The sequence below is a fragment of the Berghia stephanieae genome, chromosome 10 (assembly GCF_034508935.2).
Source record: "Berghia stephanieae isolate SIO BIC M18660-M18661 chromosome 10, UCSD_Bste_1.3, whole genome shotgun sequence".
Taxonomy (NCBI): domain Eukaryota; kingdom Metazoa; phylum Mollusca; class Gastropoda; order Nudibranchia; family Aeolidiidae; genus Berghia; species Berghia stephanieae.
The window spans coordinates 13,914,587-13,933,668 of NC_088369.1; the positions used below are offsets into that span (position 1 = coordinate 13,914,587).

A 19,082-nucleotide genomic window follows, 5' to 3' on the forward strand; every position below is an offset into this window, starting at 1 on the left:
AAGTAATATCTTAACATCAAAGATTTAGATACTACATTTATTTGCAGTTTTTTTTATTAAATATTAGTCAATAATTGGTAGATATGTTTTAATATTGTGTTTATGGGTTCATTACAGTAATTATTGTCATCACTTTTGAAAATCAGGTAACAAATTGGCTGTCTAATTTCAGTATATTTTAATTTAGTTCATTTTTTACCAACCTGACATTCGTTATCCTTTTCACGTCAAATGTCTAGCTGGTCGATCGATACTCATATTATTTTATGTATGCTAAATAACTGGTCGATTTATGCTGTTAAATCAGTAATAAAACATGAAAATAGATTTTTGTTGTTGTTGCTTTTAAATATTCACTCATCCATAAGGTTAGTATTAATAGAAATTCAGACAGACAAGTGAATAGAGCAGGCCCTTTATTAATAGAAATGCTCTTTTTTTATAGTAATAAAGAAATGATGAGAGAAGAGAAGTTCTAGCAGACAATAGAGAATAAAACTACCGCTATTTTTAAAAAATTCTTTATGGTTGTATGGGTACTTCTTTCTGAATTCCATTTATACGGTATCAATAAATGAAACGTTTATGAAAGAACGAGCTGTGGTATCTTTGATTCTTATTAGGAACTGTGTTTTCCGTCCATCAGTGAACTGAATACACAGCTGTGTATTCAGTACACCGGAAGAGATTATAAGGGCTAAACTGTTTGACCGAGAGCCACAAGGCGAGGTGGTCGGCTGTTTTAGCACAGCGTAACTGTAACCGGAGTGAGGTGAGTTGGGGGTTCGAGCACCTTTCTAGGCATAATATTTTCTTGCTTTCTCTCTTTTCTTTTTTTTGGTACTCCTTGGCAAAAAAATTATAATTTTCAACTTCAACACTATGACCCCATTCCTGGTGACTCGAAAAGTTTTATCGACTTTTAACATTTTTTAAAAATGTATTTACTTTTACTCACTTTTAAGTTTATTATTTTAATTTAGGACATAGTGAAGACTTTGAATACGAGAGACTCTTTCCTGAAAAAGTCCTGTAGTTTAATTCGTTCACCTGTAATAGGGATAAATAGACATGCTTTTTAAGCCGACTATTGTCTTTCTCTTATTGTAAGGTCAGGTTCAGACGAGGTTTGTTGGGACAATGGCGACTTTATACTTGGTGAAATTATTCTTATTCAATCTGACATAATTTAAAGATGAGAAATCGTCTTTACTTTTTAAAAAATTCAAGGCACAATTTAATTCGTTCTGGAAAGCAGATATTAGCCGACCTCTATGCGCTCATGCGTTATACTGAAATATCACCACCTGATTATTCTGATTCCGAATAGACGGGACAATAATTAGTTCAAGAATATCGCTGAGCTGAGTCATTGGTTGATTCCTATTAACTATTTTCTGCCACCAATCATCACTCCCCACATCATTACAGTTACAGATCCATATTCTCGATTCGTCATTTCACTGATGGTTTCGTCTTTGAAACGGTCACCTCAACATCGATAGCACGAAGTATGTTTGTCTCTGGAATCCACTTCATAAAGCATTTTGTCTGTAAACAAAATGACATCCCACATATTCTAATCCCAGGCCTGGAGTTCACGTGCTCACCTCAGTCGATCAACTCTATGCAAAAGTGTTCGCGTTGGTCTGAATTACGGGTTGGTGATATTTCAAAAAAGAAATGTTCACCGAGAGTGAACATTTGGTACGTAGCAACGCGTATGTGAAATAAATGATATCCGAAATATTTTGGTGCGTGTTTATAATATGTAACTTTTATATCGACCTGTTTGGCGGTCCGCTGCTACTTCTCACGTGTGTCACTGAATAAGGAAGATAATGATAAATCATTTGTACAGCGCGCAAATTCCATAAAGTCATGCTCTAAACCGCTTTTAATAAATAAGTTATAGATGATCTATAATTATATAAAAGCTCAAGTATTAAATTAAAGGCATGTGCTACATCAACAGGAAGAAAAAAATGTCTACTTCTTTAAGCTATGTCCTATGTACCAATATGTTTCCTCTTATGTTAGATAATAGCAAATAAAATATGTCCAGTTTCTTTTGTAAATGACTATATAATGGCTAGTCTGATAATACTGTAAGGGTGAAGGGAAATTGAGTCATTAAAAAATAAATAACTATGCCTCTTTTAAAATTGTAATGGTAGAGATACCTAACTATAGCTATTATGATTATATATTGTTCATGGTGATATAATAATGCTGATTAATTATGAATTTGATAAGTTCATGTGCGTTTCTTTTGTATTTTGGTTTCGGATGTTGATTGCGAAAATTTTCAGTGGTTTTAAAGTTATGAGTTGGGACCTCTAGGACCTACAGTTTGCATACACACATGTTCATTTTGTATTGCCTTTTGAAATAAGATCGTTCAATAAATATTGGAATGAAAGCAAACTACATAAAACCTATTTGTTTGATCTTTTCCCTCATTGTTGTTTTCATTTTCGTTTTTGTCACTTGTTGCATCTTTGTATTCTGTTCTCGAATTCATGAACAGCCACTTGAGATTGTACTCCAGAAATATAATAGTAATGTCTTCTAACAATAATAGGGGGGTAATTAATTCCAATAGGTATTGCTGTGAGGTTTTGTCCTCGTCCTGGAGTTCTGTGGGTGGAATTCCCCTTAGGGTGGGGGAAAGTTGGCTGTCTTCATTTGAAACCATTTGAGTGTATGATATGTCAGCCAATTTGTTTCAGATTATGCCCTCTACGTAGGCCCTTTAAATGACAAACTTGTCCCCAGGGGGTATTGGACCCCCCCCCCCCCCCCCCCATCATGGACAGAGAGATTACTTGCTGTTTCTCTCATCCCATTCCTCTATACGTTTTTGCTCTTGTCTTGGAATAAAATTACTTGGTTTTGTCCTGGCCCTGGCCGGAGACCTTGGCTGAGACTGAGAGAGAAGCAGTCATATGCATAAATTTTGACTCAATAGCTTACTTAGTGGATTAATTTCAATAACTATCATAACAAAATCCTAAAGGAATTAAATTGTGCAATAATTTTTTTTAAAGTAAAAAAGAATTCTCATCTTTAAATTATGTCAGATTGAATTAGAACAATTTCACCAAACATAAAGCCGTCATTGTCCCAACAAACCTCGCCGGAACCTGGCATTATAAGTAAGAGAAACACAATAGTCAGCTTAAAATACATGTCTATTTACCCAAATTACAGGTGAACGAATTAAACTACAGGTCTTTTTCAGGAAAGAGTATCTCGTATCCAAAATCTTCACTGTGTCCTAAATTAAAATAATAAACTCAAAAGTGAATAAAAGTAAATACATTTTTTTTAAATGTTAAAAGTCGATAAAACTTTTCGAGTCACCAGGAATGGGGTCAACGTGTTAAAGTTGAAAATTATGAATTTTTTCCAAGGGAGTACAAATTTTAAAAAAAAGGAAAGAAAATATTATGCCTAGAAAGGAGCTCGAACCCCTAACTCACCCCACTCCGGTTACAGTTCACTCACTCACTTCACTCAATCCCATGACCGGATGGTCGTCGGGAGGACTTGTGTGAAGCAGAAGTTACAGTCTTCCCCCATGCCTGCCTGTTGCTAGCCCTATGTAGCAGCTCTGGAACCGACATCTCTGTCCATTCTTTTATATTGTCCAGCCACATCTTTCTTTGGCGCCCTCTTCTGTGGCCTTCGACTGTGCCCTGTAGGACTGTCCTGCTCAGGCTATCATGTCGAGTATGGTGTCCAAACCAAGACAGTTTTCTGCGCTTCACAGTCATTAGAAGAGGTTCTTGTGGGCCTGCCCGAGCTTCTATTCTCTCTATGCCCGTTCTTCCAGGACGTCTTCATTTGTGCGATGCTCCGTATATGACACGCGTAGCAGTCTTCTATAGCACTTGCTTTCAAACGCCCCTATGCGCCGTTGTGCATCCATTGTAAGTGTTCAGGCTTCGCATCCGTACAACAAGGTTGACTACACCAGTGATTTATACAGTTTGACCTTTACATTAAGACTCATGCTACTTTTCCAAATCCTTGTTAATTGAGTCATCACTGATGTTGCCATTGCAATTCTCTTTCGAAGTTCAATTGTGCTAGTACCATCTTTGCTTAGTGTCACACCTAGATATTTGAATGTCGTGACCTCTTTTAGTTTTTCATTTCCCACTGTGATGTTTGTGTTGCTTTCTGCGTTGCTGTTCACCAAGATTTGTGATTTTCGGTACTTATTTCCATTTCGTATTGCGGTGCACATTCAGCTAGGCGGTCTGTTAAGTCTTGTAGTTCTGGTTCTGTGCCTGCCAGTAGGTCAATATCGTCCGCAAATCTTAAATTAGACAAAGGGCGGCGGCCGCCGATGGATATCGAGGTGTGGTAACCTTCCAGCACATCTTGCACGATGCTTTCAAGCAGTTACAGTTACGATGTGCTAAAACAGCCGGCCACCTCGCCTTGTGGCTCTCGGTCAAACAGTTTAGCCCTTATAATCTCTTCCGGTGTACTGAATACACAGCCAGTCCATTGGTGGACGGAAAACACAGCTGTGTATTCAGTCCACTGATGGATGGAAAACACAGCTATGTATTCAATCCACTAGTGGACGGAAAACACAGTTCCTTCTTATTATCATTCCCGCCGGAAATACCGGATACTTTTTCCAGCGTCTGCCTCCAACATAAACAAAAGGTACTTCACTGCATAGTGTACGTTTATCATTTTGTTTATTACTTGTTTTGGTAATATTATTAAAGGTAAGTTTGGGTTTTGATTTATTACAAAATTCTCATATTTGTTAAGTAGGTCTGAGAAACATAAGCTATTGGTGTTTAAATCAGTGTCAGTATAGCCGGTGCTGGTGAAAGTGGTGCCGGTGGCGACACTTGGCACTTGGTGAGTGGTGGCGGTGGACGAGTGAGACTTAGCTTTGCCTTTGCCTTGGCGATTTGATTTTGAAGTGCTTATTCACAGTAGTACTGAGAATAGTGATTTCATGGCGGAATCACTATTCGCAGTAGTAGAAGCGCTCTCCCGTCTCTGAAAATTAGTCGTCCCCTCACTGACACTGATTGATTGAGATTGTGATTGGAATTGGAACACAACTTTCACTTTCACTGTATTTTCTGTTCAAATTCAAAATGGCTTGAAGTTGAGTGAGAGTGTGCTAGTTGGAGAGGGAGGGAAAGAAGAGGAGGGATGATTGAAACATTTTGTGTTACTTAGAATTGAGATTTTGAACGTTTCAACTCTTCCTTCCAAGTCTTGTTTTTGTAGTTAATGAGTTAATGTTATTTGTTATTGTTGCTTGCCCCAATCCAATCCATGAAAATTGCCCCGTCCCCACCTTTCCGACTTTATCATTCGGTCACATCTTGAATTGAAATCTATCAGCTTATCTGTCAGATTACTTTACAGTTAGTTAAATTAAATATACTTTCAGTTCCATGACTATCTCTCTCTCTCTCCTCTCTCTCTCTCTCTCTCTCTCTCTCTCTCTCTCTCTCTCTCTCTCTCTCTCTCTCTCTCTCTCTCTCACTCTCTCTCGCTACCACTACAACAACCACTATCACACCATCATCATCAATACCACTACTACTACAACCACCAACACCACATCATCCTCACTATCACCAGTACTACAAAATCACTACCATTAGGCTTTTTGGAGCTTTACTTCATTTAAAATAAGGAAACTTTGGGATTGTATTTGGCAATGTATTTATATAGCATAATATAATTCTAATCAGTTATCTATTTAGAACTATACAAAATGTAAATACAATGCCAAATACCATTCCAATTCACTTTTCTTATGAGCGGAAATCCTCTTTCGGCATTGAAATTCCTACGAGTGGTGTCAAATTCCTGTAAGCGAAATTTACAGTTGGCGTCTCTGGTAATAATTTTTTTAAAATAAATAAATAAATAATAATAATAATAATGTAGTTTATTTATATATCTATACAATAAAGCTCTAGGCTCGAAGGCTACCATACTGCAAATACAGAATGAACCCGCATTTGCAGTACTACTGCAAATAATTAAATGAATGATATTTACTAGTTGCAGTAATACTGCGAATAACGCAAAGGAATGCTAGAGAAAATCACTATTCGCAGTACTCATTCTGTAGTTTCTGAGTCTGAAGTATAGGTCTAAGTCTTGGTACTTTCGTATGACATCGACAGCACTGTCATCATTCTGTAGTCTCTGAGTCTGAAGTATAGGTCTAAGTCTTGGTACTTTCGTATGACATCCCTGCCGAGTGGAGTAGTTTCACCGATTTTTTGCCAGCCAGATGTTTTAGTTTTATGTTACCTACAACATGACCATGACAACCAAGCCCCAAAGCTACTCTGATTTCCAAAAAGAAGAAAATAAATAAAGAGAATATTGCAAAACAAGGGAAGTGCATTTTCTTGTGAAGTTATCCTATTAAAATATTTTTTGTATTTGGCAATGTGTTTATGTATCATAATATAATTCTAATCAGTTATTATCTATTTAGACCTATACAATATGTAAACACAATGTCAAATACCATTCCAATTCCTTTTTCTTGTGTGCGGAAATTCCTTTTTTAGCATTGAAATTCCTACGAGTGGTGTCTGGAACTCCTCTGAGCCAAATTTAAAGTTGGTGTCACTGCTATCACCTATCTAGTCACTCACCGACCATGTTTTAACAACATTACTTTATTTTGTGACAAGACGAGCCACTCTTAACTATATTTTCTAATATTATATTAAGTATTTCATAATCGGATTTTAGGAAGATTATAAGTGTCATAGTTTTAACACCTGTCAATCATAGTTAGAATATGACTGGGGATTGGTAGTCCACCCCCACCCACTTCCTGATTATATATTGACAAAAAAATGTTTAATGCCCCTAACTTTTCCTTGTCAGGAGGAAGAAAAAGAAACTTCAAAAATCCAATGTGGCAACTTGGTTGCTAGTCAAAATATTGAAGTTACTTGTTCAGCAGGGACCACACCTTTACAAAAGTACCTTTGTCTCTATATTCACAAGGCCAGAGAACGACATGTAAATAGTGCACCTCAATGGACAGTTTCTTTAAAATGCAACAAACTACTTTTTCCCAGCTCACGTCCTGTCACTGTGATAGTGATATCTTTGAAAGAGGACTTTTTTTCTCATCAGTCAAAGTAAATTCATTCATCTTAATTGAAGGAAAGTCTTCTAAATTGATTTTTTTTAAATATGCGGACACCCTTTCTACAAAGAAATAATTTTCTCTTTTTCATTTTCTCTCTGTCTGTTTCAACAGGAAGTGTAAACCCTAAAAACAAACCATCATGCCTCGTGGACGGCCACGGAAGTATCCGATAGAGCAGCAGGTTGGGGTGGCCGATGCAGATGAGGAAAACCCATCAGAGGCTTCCATGTGAGTTGCCTTCAAGGAATTTCTTATGTCACAAAGACGTATTGTGTTTTCTTTTAAGGAATTTCTTATGTCACAAAGGCGTTTTGTGTTGTCTTTAAGGAATTTCTTATGTCACAAAGGCGTCTTGTGTTGTCTTCCAGGAATTTCTTATGTCACAAAGGCGTCTTTAAAAAATAATGAACTATCTTTGAATAAAATAATGATAATATTCGACTCTTATAGAGCGTACAGTATTCTCATCCATGGTGCTTTGCATCGTCAAAAGGTAATATTAAAGAAAATGCATGACATCAAAAAAGAAATGTTTTCAAGGATTTCTTAAACACAGACAATGATTTGGACTCCCAGATGCTCTGTGGAATGGTGGTCCATACCAGAGGGACCAAGATGAGAAAAGGATCTTTTTTCCGCCTTAAGGTCTAATAATGTATTTAAAAAGTGGTGTCCAAATATCTTTGTTAAAGCCCTTATACAATGCAGTACATATTTCTCATCCTCTTATTCCACTCACCGACTTCATTATATCCGAAATCTATGAATTTCTTTTTTGTTTTTTTTTTCCTTTGTACAAGTTTCATGTATTCCTCATTTTCATGGATTCCTTGTCTTAATTATTTTATCCAAGCAAGGATGGGGGAAAACATGGTATATATTATTTATGTGATGGGCGAAGAATGGTCTTCAAAACTGATCAATTTGATTGAACTCAATTATATGGATTTATATTATATTGATATATGAATCCCCCGGAGCCATCAAAATTCTTTCTTTTATTTCCTCAGGCAAGATCATGATTCAGACAGTGATTTCGAAGAACACAAGGGTAAAGGAAAGAGGAAGAGAGGTGGTGATTCAGGCTATGTAAGTCTAAATTTTATTTGAGTTTCCATTTTTGAAATTTTTATCGTAACTGCTTGAATGGGGGAAAAAATATTGTCTGGCTGTATGAAAATCAAAAGAAATATTTTTCTTTTCTTTTCCTTTTTTTTTTTTCTGCTTTGAAGGACTGATTGTAGTTTCCCCATTTCTTTTTACTATCTTCAAGGGGAAGAGAAGGAAAGTGGAAACACACTCAAGACCCAGACGTGCTCATCAAAACATGTCCTACCAATCAGAGGGGAGTTTGTTTGAAACCGTTCGCAGTGGAAAAGCCTCTTTACAGGTTTGATATTTTTTATTTATTTTTCACACTAAAGGTTATAAACAAAAGGTAGACGGATAGACAGATATCTCCATCGTCTATCTGGACTTTAGTTATGTATTTATGTATTTGTTGTTTTTTCTTGTTGGCTGAAGAAGGGTTTTGAGCCCGAAATGTTCCGTGTTTGGTATTTTGCTCTTTTTTGAAGCTGTTATATTCATTTTTGTTTACTCCTTTTTGAAAATTTTGAATGTATTTGGGAGGTTGATACCAGTCCATTTGCTTGATAAAAGTTAAAAAATCTTGTCTGTCCTAATAGTCTGATCATTAATAATACCTTATTAATTGGAAAAAAAAATTTTCAGTCAGATTGAAATTTATGAATCTTACTGGGAGGGGGATCATGATAGTTCAGTTGGTAGAGAGTAAGTACATTTGTCTCACAAGCAAAGCAAAATGCATCCACTGTCCTCAGCAGTGATTGGTGATAGCCAGATCTGTCAGAAGTATCCAATAAGCTTGCACATGGCCGTTTTTCTTCTTCTTCTTCTTCTTCTTCTTCTTCTTCCTCTTCTTCTCCTCCTTCTTCTTCTTCTTCTTCTTCTTCTTCTTCTTCTTCTTCTTCTTCTTCTTCTTCTTCTTCTTCTTCTTTTTCTTCTTCTTCTTCTTCTTTTTCGCCTCCTCTTCGTCCTCCTTCTTCTTCTTTTTTTTTCTTTTTCCCTTCTTTTTCTTCTTCTTCCTTTTCAGGTAAATTGTATTACTGCTGCTATAAGGCTCTGACTCTGAAGGACGGACACCGTAGAAATGAGAATTTTGAAATCATTTAATCTCGTTGATATGATAACCATTATGACCATTCTCGAAAATGCACATATATATATATATATATATAGAATCGTGTTTGATACAAATATGGTACGAAAAGTGCTCGACATGTAGCAATGGAGCGAATTATTATTTTAATATTTACCATAATGTTTGAGTCAGTCTACATATATATATATTTTTTAAATTCTGTAAAGTAGGTATTCCAGACCAAAATTTAGATAGCTTTAAATAGTAATCCAAGACTTTTTATTTCAAACTATGTGTTGATTGATGTACAGAACAGAAGAAATTATTTAAAAATATTTAAAAATAAAAAAGTTATGGCCTTTCGAAATAGCGAGAAAAAGTACACTCTTTCGCATTGCAAAATACTCCATTTTTGAGATCTCATTCTAAGAAAAGTAAATGACTAAGAACCCAAAGGATCACTTTTACATAAAGACTTGTACCCACAGACTTTGTCTAATTTTTTCCCGTGCGCTAAGAAACACGGTTAAAGAGCTATTGAGATCTGAAAATGGAAATTTTGTCATTTTTCGCAATCAAGGGAAATAACTGATTTTTTGTCAAATTTACCAATTTTCAAAAATTCATTAAAAAATAACTAAGGATAATATATAGTGCAAATATACCTCAAAATAAACAGAAAGTTGTAAACTTTAAACAACATTTAACACTAGACCTTTTCATTTAGAAATACTCTTGAAATGAAATGAAAGTTGGATGCCACAATCAAAAAATATAAAAAATCCATGATTTTCAAAAATTCATAGAAAATTTTGAAACAGCCACAGAATAACCATTTTAGTCTTAAAAGAATTGCAAAGTAATAAACTATGCATGGATGTAGCATATTCACAGTCAGACTGCAGCAGATAACCTTGAGAGCAATCTAAAAACTGGCCAAAAACGGTCGACCAGATAAAATTATTGACTCTGGGGAAAAAAAGGAAATGTGATAAGATGAGACAAAACAGATGTTCCAACACAAAATGCACCTTGTATGAGCAATATAAATCCATTAATGGACAATTCTCACCCAAATCCAATCAAATAATACCCTTCAAGCGCTGATAAGCCTTTGTAATAGCCTTATCAGCAACTGTCCAAAGTCAAGGACTTGCAGAAGATGTCACTTCGAAATCACACCTGAAGACATACTTGGACTCCACTTTTGCAATGTCCTCAACAACAGGCCACTTGTAATAAGTAGAGGCACGAACAGAAGTCGATGAGGAACCTCACATAAGCCCGTTGATCACTGATAATGGTGACCAACATAGAACTTTTGGTCATAAAAAACTGCTACCCATTGACCTTGACTTGTGAATCGAAAATCATCATAGTCATCATCCACATCAGAATCAGACTGATCACATACATTTTCCTCACTATCATCAATTTTCCTTCTCTGTAGAGGCAGTGGTGAGCAATGACACTGTCCAGGCAGTGGTGAGCAATGACACTGTCGAGGCAGTGGTGAGCGTTGACACTGGAGTGTCAGAGGCTGACATTGGAGTCAGCACTTACAGTGCAGAGACAGATGTTGAAACTGGAGAGACTGTAGACACCAGAGATGTTGATGATCCAGGTGTAAAGTAAGGTTCAAAAGTCGAACTGGCAAAAGATGTCACCTTCCCTGGATCACGACGAATATTTTCCCTTAATTTTGCCATTGTTGACTTGACAGCATTTCTAATGGATTTATGATGAACTGGTCCGAGCTTCAGAATACGTAAGAGCCAATCAAGTAAGAAGGACTCTGGCAAACCCTGCTGTGTCCGAAATAAGAGCACACTGCGAGTCATGCTCAGGGCACTCAGCGAAGGCGACAAGTAATCATAGTCAAGAATATCATTGAGGAAAATTTTACGCTCTGCTGGGTCGTGGATTGACCTAGCCGTATCCAACTTCCTGGCGATGAGTAGTCCTATCCTCTGGACAAGTAAGACACACTCCGGATAGAGGTACGTAAACCACTCTGCAATCTGCTGAAAGAAAATAAATGAAAAATGATCACACACTGCAGGTAAGCTGCTGGAGCAGATTTATGAAATATAAGCAAAGCAGTAAACAATCCGACTTAACCAAATGGGGTAAAAACAGCAGCATGATATGAGCACTGAAATATGAACAGGTTGAATGCAGTAAATAGAAGTCCCTCAGAGACAGAGCCTTACATTCTACGGTATATCTTGGTTTTTGTAGCATTAATTGGGCAGTAACTTGATTGCTACCGTATGGATCTCAATACTTTCTGCTTGAAAGAAGAGATTCAATTACTGGTGGTATGAAGAAGGGCTTTAAAATAATGAAATAGTAATGATATGTAATAACTCAACTGCACCTAATACCAGCTTCTGTGCTTGTGAGTAGGGTACTTGCAAACCATAGGGTCTCAGATGCAATACATACCTTGGCCTCAGATGATCCCCCCTCACATCGCAGAAAGTGTAGCTGAAGAAGAACTCGATTAGTTAAAGGGGCACTCCAACAAGCATCAGGTCGCCGACCATTCCCCTTCATCAAAAACCTTCATTTCATTTCCTCATAGTCATCATCAACTGAAAAAAAAGTAATCAAGAGTCAATAAGTAGAAAAACAGGTCACAAAAAATGGGATTTCAAACTTTCTACATTGCCAACCATTACTATTACCATCATGGATATTTAAGCTTCTTCTTATCTACTATATTCTGCCTAATCTAACAACAAAGCATTATTTAGAACATTTTGAAAAGAAAAAAAATATGATACAAGAAGAGTGGTGCTAAAATTACTTTACCAATGAACACAAAGTACACAATATTTGAACATTCTGAAAAAGAAAATTCCATAGGTAAGGTAGCCAACTGGTTGTTTGTATGGAGAGAAAGGGGGGGGGGGGGGGGGGGGGGGGTAGGAGAAGGAGAGAAAGAGAATGAGTATGTGTGCGAGGATGAGAGAGAGAGAGATAAGTGTAAGAGGGGACAAAGATTAGACAATGAGAGAAAAAATGAGAAGGAGATAGAGAGAGAAGAGAGAAAGAAAGTTTGGGGGGGGGGGCGGGGGTAGAGGGAGAGAGAGAAAAAAATGAAAAAAAGGAGATATAGAGAGAATATAGAGAAAGAGAGTGGGGGGGGGGGGGTAGAGGGAGAGAGAAATAAATAGATAGAAAGAGAGAGAGAGATCCTATCTACTAATTTGAGCATCTAACATTATCGTTGGAAATGGCCAGTTCACTGTTTGACTCAATTGTCAATAAACAATAAAAAACATGAAAAGCCGAAAATCGTTACTAAACTTCTACCTATCTTAAGGATTGATTTGGAGACCCAAAAAAAGTAATTTAATTGAAGCAACACATAATTTCAGGAGTGTGCTTATTCCCCGTCAATTGATAAACAAACGCACTCGGTCGGGTGCCGCCATCTTGGATTTTTATGCCGATGTTGCTAGGTCGTGTTTGAAGAAAGATTTAAACACAATTATTGACTTTGAAGTCAGCAAATGTCCTACACATGTTGAATTAACTTATATTTTATGATATCATGAAAAAACAAATTAGGATTTCATGGTGTAAAAAATTAACAGAGATCTATTCTGACATGTAGTTTCAAAATGAGGTCATTCTCAATATTCTCATTCTTGTCCAAGTCAGCGGACGATAATAAAACATCATCATTTATATAAAAGATAGAATTAAATGTAAAATTGATTTAATAAAAGCCAAATTAAAACACTTACCTAGTGATTCTTTTCAAAATCTGTTGAGTTCATATCCATTTTAGGAATTGAATAACACAAAGACACTTCACTTGACTGAGACTCAACTGAGACAACGATGCTAGGCACGCCGGAATCAAAAGTGAAAATGGAATGCTCGCGTTGTGTTGACGTTTGGAACTCCCGTGGGTGGTACAAATCTCGGAAACCATCGAGATTTAGATATTATAAAGAAAAAATGTTTCCAATCCTATTTTTGGCTTTAAAAAATCGAAATATGTTAATTTTTGCCGATTTTAGGTATTTTTTCTGAAATATTTCGATTTTTTAGGGTTTTAATGTAAATAAATCACGTTGTTATTGGTATCATTAGAAAGAGCTTTTAATTCCCTTTCTAATAATGCTATTTGTAACACGATCCAACAACAGTACTAGTAGCGTTGGTGGTTAAAAAATGGTTACCCATAAAATTTCGGTAATTCGCCGCGATAAAAAAACGCATTATGTCATGCTCTTTACAAGGGTCTAATAAACTATTTTTGCAAGAAAAATCATCAAATCTGACATGTTTTAGAAGGAGAATAGATAAGCTTTTCAGTGATATAATTTTAATCCCTGTAACTTAAATAGAAATATAGATTGCTTCAAGTGAAATTGGTTGAAAATTAGAGATTTTCAGGCCCGTTACACAGAAATGGACTGGATTGGGATACCTATGTAAAGTAAATTCTTCAATTTGACAATGTTTTTTTGTTTGTTTTTTTTTTTTCTGACCATGACAGGCCGTTGTGGATGACTGGATAGAGGGTTACAAGCTAGATCGGAACACAGCCCTACTGGAGCTGATTCAGTTCTTTATCCAGTGTTCTGGATGTAAAGGACAGATCACACCCTACATGTACGCCAACATGGAGCATGCTGAGATCATCAGAAAGATGACTGAGGAGTTTGATGAGGTGAGTAATAATAAATAATAATAATAATAATAATAATAATACACATTTATACAGCGCTCATTCTCGTGTAAAACACAAGCTCTGGGCACTTTACAATATAAATGATCAATTTGTAAAAAAAAAAAAAAAAAAGTAAGCATTTGTGCTGCTATGTGGTCTTGTGGTATGACCCTCGCTTTCAGATCGGAAGGTCCTGGGTTCGCGTCTCGTTTGGTGCATAGTTGAGTCCTTCTCTCACCATACTCAGGTGTAAAATGAGTGCCCAGATGCTAAGACTGTTGTCTTGTATCGTTTTACAAGTAGCGTATAGCTGTTGGTCAGGGACCCTTTGTAAAGCACTTTGAGCACGTTTAGTGGATATATTGCGCTGTATAAAAGCTCCAAGTTGAATTGTGTTTTTCTTTTCTATTTCCCTTGCCATCTTTTAGGACAGCGGTGATTACCCCCTCATCATGCCAGGCCCCCAGTGGAAGAAGTTCAAGACGTCTTACTGTGAGTTTGTCCAGGTTCTGGTGCGTCAATGTCAGTACAGCATTATCTATGATCAGTACATGATGGACAACGTCATCTCTCTCCTCACGGGTCTCACCGACTCCCAAGTCAGAGCTTTCAGACACACCAGTACTCTTGCAGGTTTGTCATACACGTTTACTAAAAATAATTTTTAAAATTATGCCCTTCCGACAGCCACGATATCATAAGATATCGTCGCCTAGGCCTTCCACGAAGGAATGTAGATAATTCATCATACAAGATGTCTGTCAACAGAAATCACCCATGATGTCCAAGTGAGCAAATTTGGGGTTAATAATCTTGCCCCGGGAAAGAAAAAAAACGAAAGCGGCTGAAGCAGAGCTCGAAACCGGGCCCTTCCGGGTCACAGTGCAATGCCTTTACCACTCAGCCATTCCGTCCCCGCGTTTACTAAGGTTTTACTTAAAGCCAAACTATGCTTGACCCTTTTAGTTAGATTTTAACAGTTTATTAGAAAGACCAATTTAGTTTGTCCAGGTCCTATTATGGCAGTGTCAGTACAGCATTATCTATGATCAGTATGTGAATGGTTGCTGGTTATTAATCTGATTAAAAAAAATTCTTAATGCTTTTGTTTGTGTAAAGACTGAGTGGGTCACATCCCACAACCTCTCCGTGCTACAAATTGGGGCAGCATGACTCAGCGGTTCGGCCTTTGCCTCATATCCAAAAGGTATTGCGTTCGAATACCCGCTGCGCTGTGTGGCCTTGAGCAAGCCAACCTGCCCTAGCTCAGTTGCATATCTGCCAACCCTTCTTCCGCTTTTGACGGAATCATTCCTATTTTCACTCTTCCTTTCCGCAATTCCGCCATTGTCTCTAAAATTCAGATTTTCAAAAATGATGATAATAGTACAAAGGAAAAAATGGAGGAAGGGGGGAGGGTGTTAAAAAGGTGATTTTTAAAAACGATTGCTGAAAGGGAGCTAAATAGGAAAATAAATAACACCCCTCCTCTTCACCATTCCATTACCTACCACAATAATTGGTGTGCAATTTGCCAGCTGTGCCAGAACACCGTCTTTATGTGTTTGGTGGCAAAGCTTGGGGTCATTTTAAATAGGGAATTATCTATTGGTGACAAATTCTTATTTTTTGTCTCAAATTCCTATTTCCTGACTTTCTGATTCCATTTTTGGAATGTAAAGGAATGTAAAGGGTTGGCGGGTCTGCAGTTGTCGACTCTGTACTGTGGCGGATACATGAGTTATTCCAGTCTTCCCCTGGAATAGGTCCATAAAGTCAAATTTCCCATTTGGGATGAATAAAGGGAATTTTATTTTATTTTATTTTTATTTTAACAAGAGCTAATTTGAAATCCAAACACAACCTCATGTCCTTTATCTTGTACAACAATATCATCTCCCACATCCCAAATCTCCATACGCTTTAAACAGCCATGAAATTGATGACAGCCCTCGTGGATGTGGCCTTGAACTTGAGTATCAATCTGGACAACACCCAGAGACAGTACGAGGCAGAGAGAGCTAAGCAGCAGAACAAGAGAGCTGGGGATAGGCTGGAGCTGCTCATGCAGAAAAGACAGGAAGTGAGTTTGGGGCGTAAGAATAAATGCAGTATCAATGAAACCCCTTAAATGTTACATCAGCATACATGCCGAATGTTACGACTTTTTAGTAATTTTACGAATTTTAGACAAATTTCATGGCCAAATATGAAATTTTATGGAAAATTACGAATTTTTAATTCTTAGTAATACTTAAATGATAATAATAATAATGATAAGAATAAGAAGAAGAACAACAACTACTACTACTACTATAATAATAATGATAATAATAAGAATTATAATAATATTGTGGTTGTTCATACACAATTTCAGAAATTACGAATTTCCTTGTCAAATTACTAAAAATTGACATTAAAATGACTAAATTTGAAGTTTTCAATTTGGCAAGTCTGCATCAGACCTGCTACTCTAACAGATTTATTCGTACATGCAGACTTTTTTGAGGCCGACGTTTACTTATTTGCAGGTCTGATAACCCAATTTATGGTCTCGTTGATGTGATGGAAATACTCTGAAACCAATGCAAAAATATTGTCCATTACAACAATGGTAAAACGATATTGTTATGGTCTCATTGTTGTAATGGAAATACTCTCTAATTGTCGCAAAATATTTTCCATTACAACGACGTTTAAACAGACCCATAAATTTGTTCAGCTGTCAGACCTGTTAATATATATCAGTGATGATACTTTTCCGCGGATCCGCGGTTTTCTTTCCTTTCCTCGGTTTTCCTCCTCAGATCCTCGATCTGCGGATATTTCCTTCATTTCCTCCTTTTACTTTTTTTTTAATGTAATAAATCTTTAAAAAAATACCTCCTTTTTAAAAAAAAATAAATATATATATAAAAAATTTCCTCCTTTTACTGGACTCCGGGCGTTTTAAAATTGTACTCAAAAGAAGTCATCCTGCCTACTTTCCTGTGGTGCAAGAATGTTCTAGGTGAGTTTTCCGTTTTTCCGAGACTTTTCGTCCTTTTCGACTTTTTGTGAGTATCATCACTGATATATGCATGTTGTTGCGGGTAGAATTAATTCAAGTTGAGACCACTTTTCCAGGTTTTGGATTTTTAAAAAATCTGAATTTGTGATGAGTAGAGTAGGTGCATGACTGAATTTATCTACATGGCATTGATGCAAAACCATTTTATTGTAATATGTTTTATATATAAGGGTGGAAATCATAATTTCTGTTGATGCAGATTTGTTTTTTTTTTTGGGGGGGGGGGGGGGGGGTTCATAAAAAATACATTTTTTTATTTTGTCATGTTGTCTGTGTCACATTCTCAGACTTGAAACTGATAAGATTTAACCGTGGGAGTGATAAAATTTCAGATTGGGGTGGAAAGGTGGGGGGGGGGGGGGGGGGGGGGGGATCAAAGAGGAAAATCTGTGAAATGTTATTATACTCAGAAATAAAAATGTTACCAGATTTATCAACAATACATCAATAACACTCAAATAGATTTGGAAGTGACACTTAAATAATAATGATGATGATGATAATAATAACGGACTCTCATAAAGTGCACGGCATCCTCAGCCTTGAGAAGCTCATGGTGCTATGTGTCATTCTTAATATCATCATTATCATCCACCTCAGTTTTTCACCTTTTATTCTATTATTTTTAAATGACATTTATTTTTCTTTTCAGCTTGAAGAGAACCAAGCGGAAATCAGAAATATGTTGACATACATTTTCAAGGGAGTGTTTGTCCATCGTTACAGGTAGTTTGAAACTCTTACATAGCTTGTCCTGACCTCCCATAGTGGGCAGGGGGTACATACTGTGTCTTCTATCCCCTTATAACTGTTTCCCAACATGCTTTCTGTCTTTGTCTTGGAATGAGATTACTTGGTTTTGTCCTGGCCCTGGCCGGAGTCCTAGCTGGGAGGGAAACAGTCAAATGCATAGTTATTGTTTTGGGAGATGATATTTTTTTCCTTGTAAATCATCTCTCTGTTATGTTTTATTATATTTGTTATTTTGAATGTATATTAAGCGTTTGAGTGTATTCCTCTTTGTTGGATTTTGTATTTGTGTCCAGATGCGACTTATAGGTGATCTCAAACTAAGTACAGTGGTGGTATGCTCTTGGAATCTACATCTGATCCCTATTTGTTCCCAGTTCCCCTATGTCTTACTCTTTCTTGGGTGCTTTAATTGTAATTCTAGAACTTTTTACTATCCCATTTTCTTCCTTTTTACCGGCGCTGATATAACCTAAATGTGTTGCAAGTACCGTAAAACCCTTAAAAACAAAAACATATCTTGTCCGTGATGATTTCAAACTTGTGTGGTGCTGTAGAATATTAACAATGCTTCCTGGTTAAACTGTACTTCATCTCCATACTTCTGTTATATCTGGGCTTTGTATCTTGCTCTTGAAGAAGTTTATTTAATCTTAGGCTTTCGTCTAACATACAATTTGATGATATCAGTGGGGGGAAAAAAATGGTAAATGGAACCAAAAAAATAAAATGATACCATTAATAACCACCAAAAAAAAATACAATGGTAATACCACCAAACTTAGAATAATAGTAATATTAATTATTATGATGATGATAATAATAATAGTGATAATTATAATAAAAATAATAATAGTAATAACAATAATAAGCAAAGTCAAGTAAAGTGTGTTGTCAGGACGTATGGCAGTTATTGAAAACCTTTGCCTATGCATTGTGTCTTAGACTGAATAGGGCTCTTCGCATCCATTACCCCTCTGTACTCAGATACAAATGTGTTCCTGAATAAAGGCAATTACCAGTATTGTAAAGTTAAAAAAAACAAAAAACAAAGTAGTCCTTCAGAGTCATTAGGCCAATGGAGCCGGAGTTTATCGCAGTTTCTATAGCGTGAAACAGACAATAGCAATTGCTTGCTACCCTTTGGATATGACACTAGTCTATCGCAAAGTAATTTCCACTAGATCTAACTGACCCAGTACCCAATCTCACTGTTGGGTGAACCAGG

The 19,082-nt window shown here is 36.6% G+C and overlaps 2 protein-coding genes across 2 annotated transcripts; one reads left to right on the forward strand and one right to left on the reverse strand.

The window, feature by feature from the left end:
* The first annotated feature begins 4,423 nt into the window (after window positions 1-4,423).
* On the forward strand, window positions 4,424-17,834 carry LOC144980579 (cohesin subunit SA-1-like). The gene is made up of 8 exons (XM_078928255.1): window positions 4,424-4,751; window positions 7,289-7,405; window positions 8,188-8,266; window positions 8,451-8,567; window positions 13,861-14,034; window positions 14,463-14,667; window positions 15,966-16,117; window positions 17,757-17,834. The coding sequence occupies exons 2-8, from the start codon at window positions 7,317-7,319 to the stop codon at window positions 17,832-17,834; spliced, it is 894 nt and encodes a 297-aa protein (XP_078784381.1). The 5' UTR covers window positions 4,424-4,751; window positions 7,289-7,316.
* Window positions 10,772-11,931, reverse strand: LOC144955917 (uncharacterized). Its single transcript, XM_078886178.1, has 2 exons — window positions 11,790-11,931; window positions 10,772-11,362 (listed from the first exon to the last, which is right to left on the reverse strand). Exons 1-2 carry the CDS (start codon window positions 11,898-11,900, stop codon window positions 10,901-10,903), a joined length of 573 nt encoding a protein of 190 aa, XP_078742304.1. The 5' UTR covers window positions 11,901-11,931; the 3' UTR covers window positions 10,772-10,900.
* Window positions 17,835-19,082: the final 1,248 nt, after the last annotated feature.

Excerpts from the sequence above, each read along its gene's own strand:
- LOC144980579 (XM_078928255.1), top strand. The coding sequence starts at position 7,317 with ATGCCTCGTGGACGGCCACGGAAGTATCCGATAGAGCAGCAGGTTGGG. Across the intron at positions 7,406-8,187 it reads AACCCATCAGAGGCTTCCAT|GCAAGATCATGATTCAGACA; the intron begins GTGAGTTGCCTT and ends TTATTTCCTCAG. Across the intron at positions 14,668-15,965 it reads ACACACCAGTACTCTTGCAG|CCATGAAATTGATGACAGCC; the intron begins GTTTGTCATACA and ends CGCTTTAAACAG.
- LOC144955917 (XM_078886178.1), bottom strand. The coding sequence starts at position 11,900 with ATGAAGGGGAATGGTCGGCGACCTGATGCTTGTTGGAGTGCCCCTTTA. Across the intron at positions 11,363-11,789 it reads GGGGATCATCTGAGGCCAAG|ATTGCAGAGTGGTTTACGTA; the intron begins GTATGTATTGCA and ends TTCTTTCAGCAG.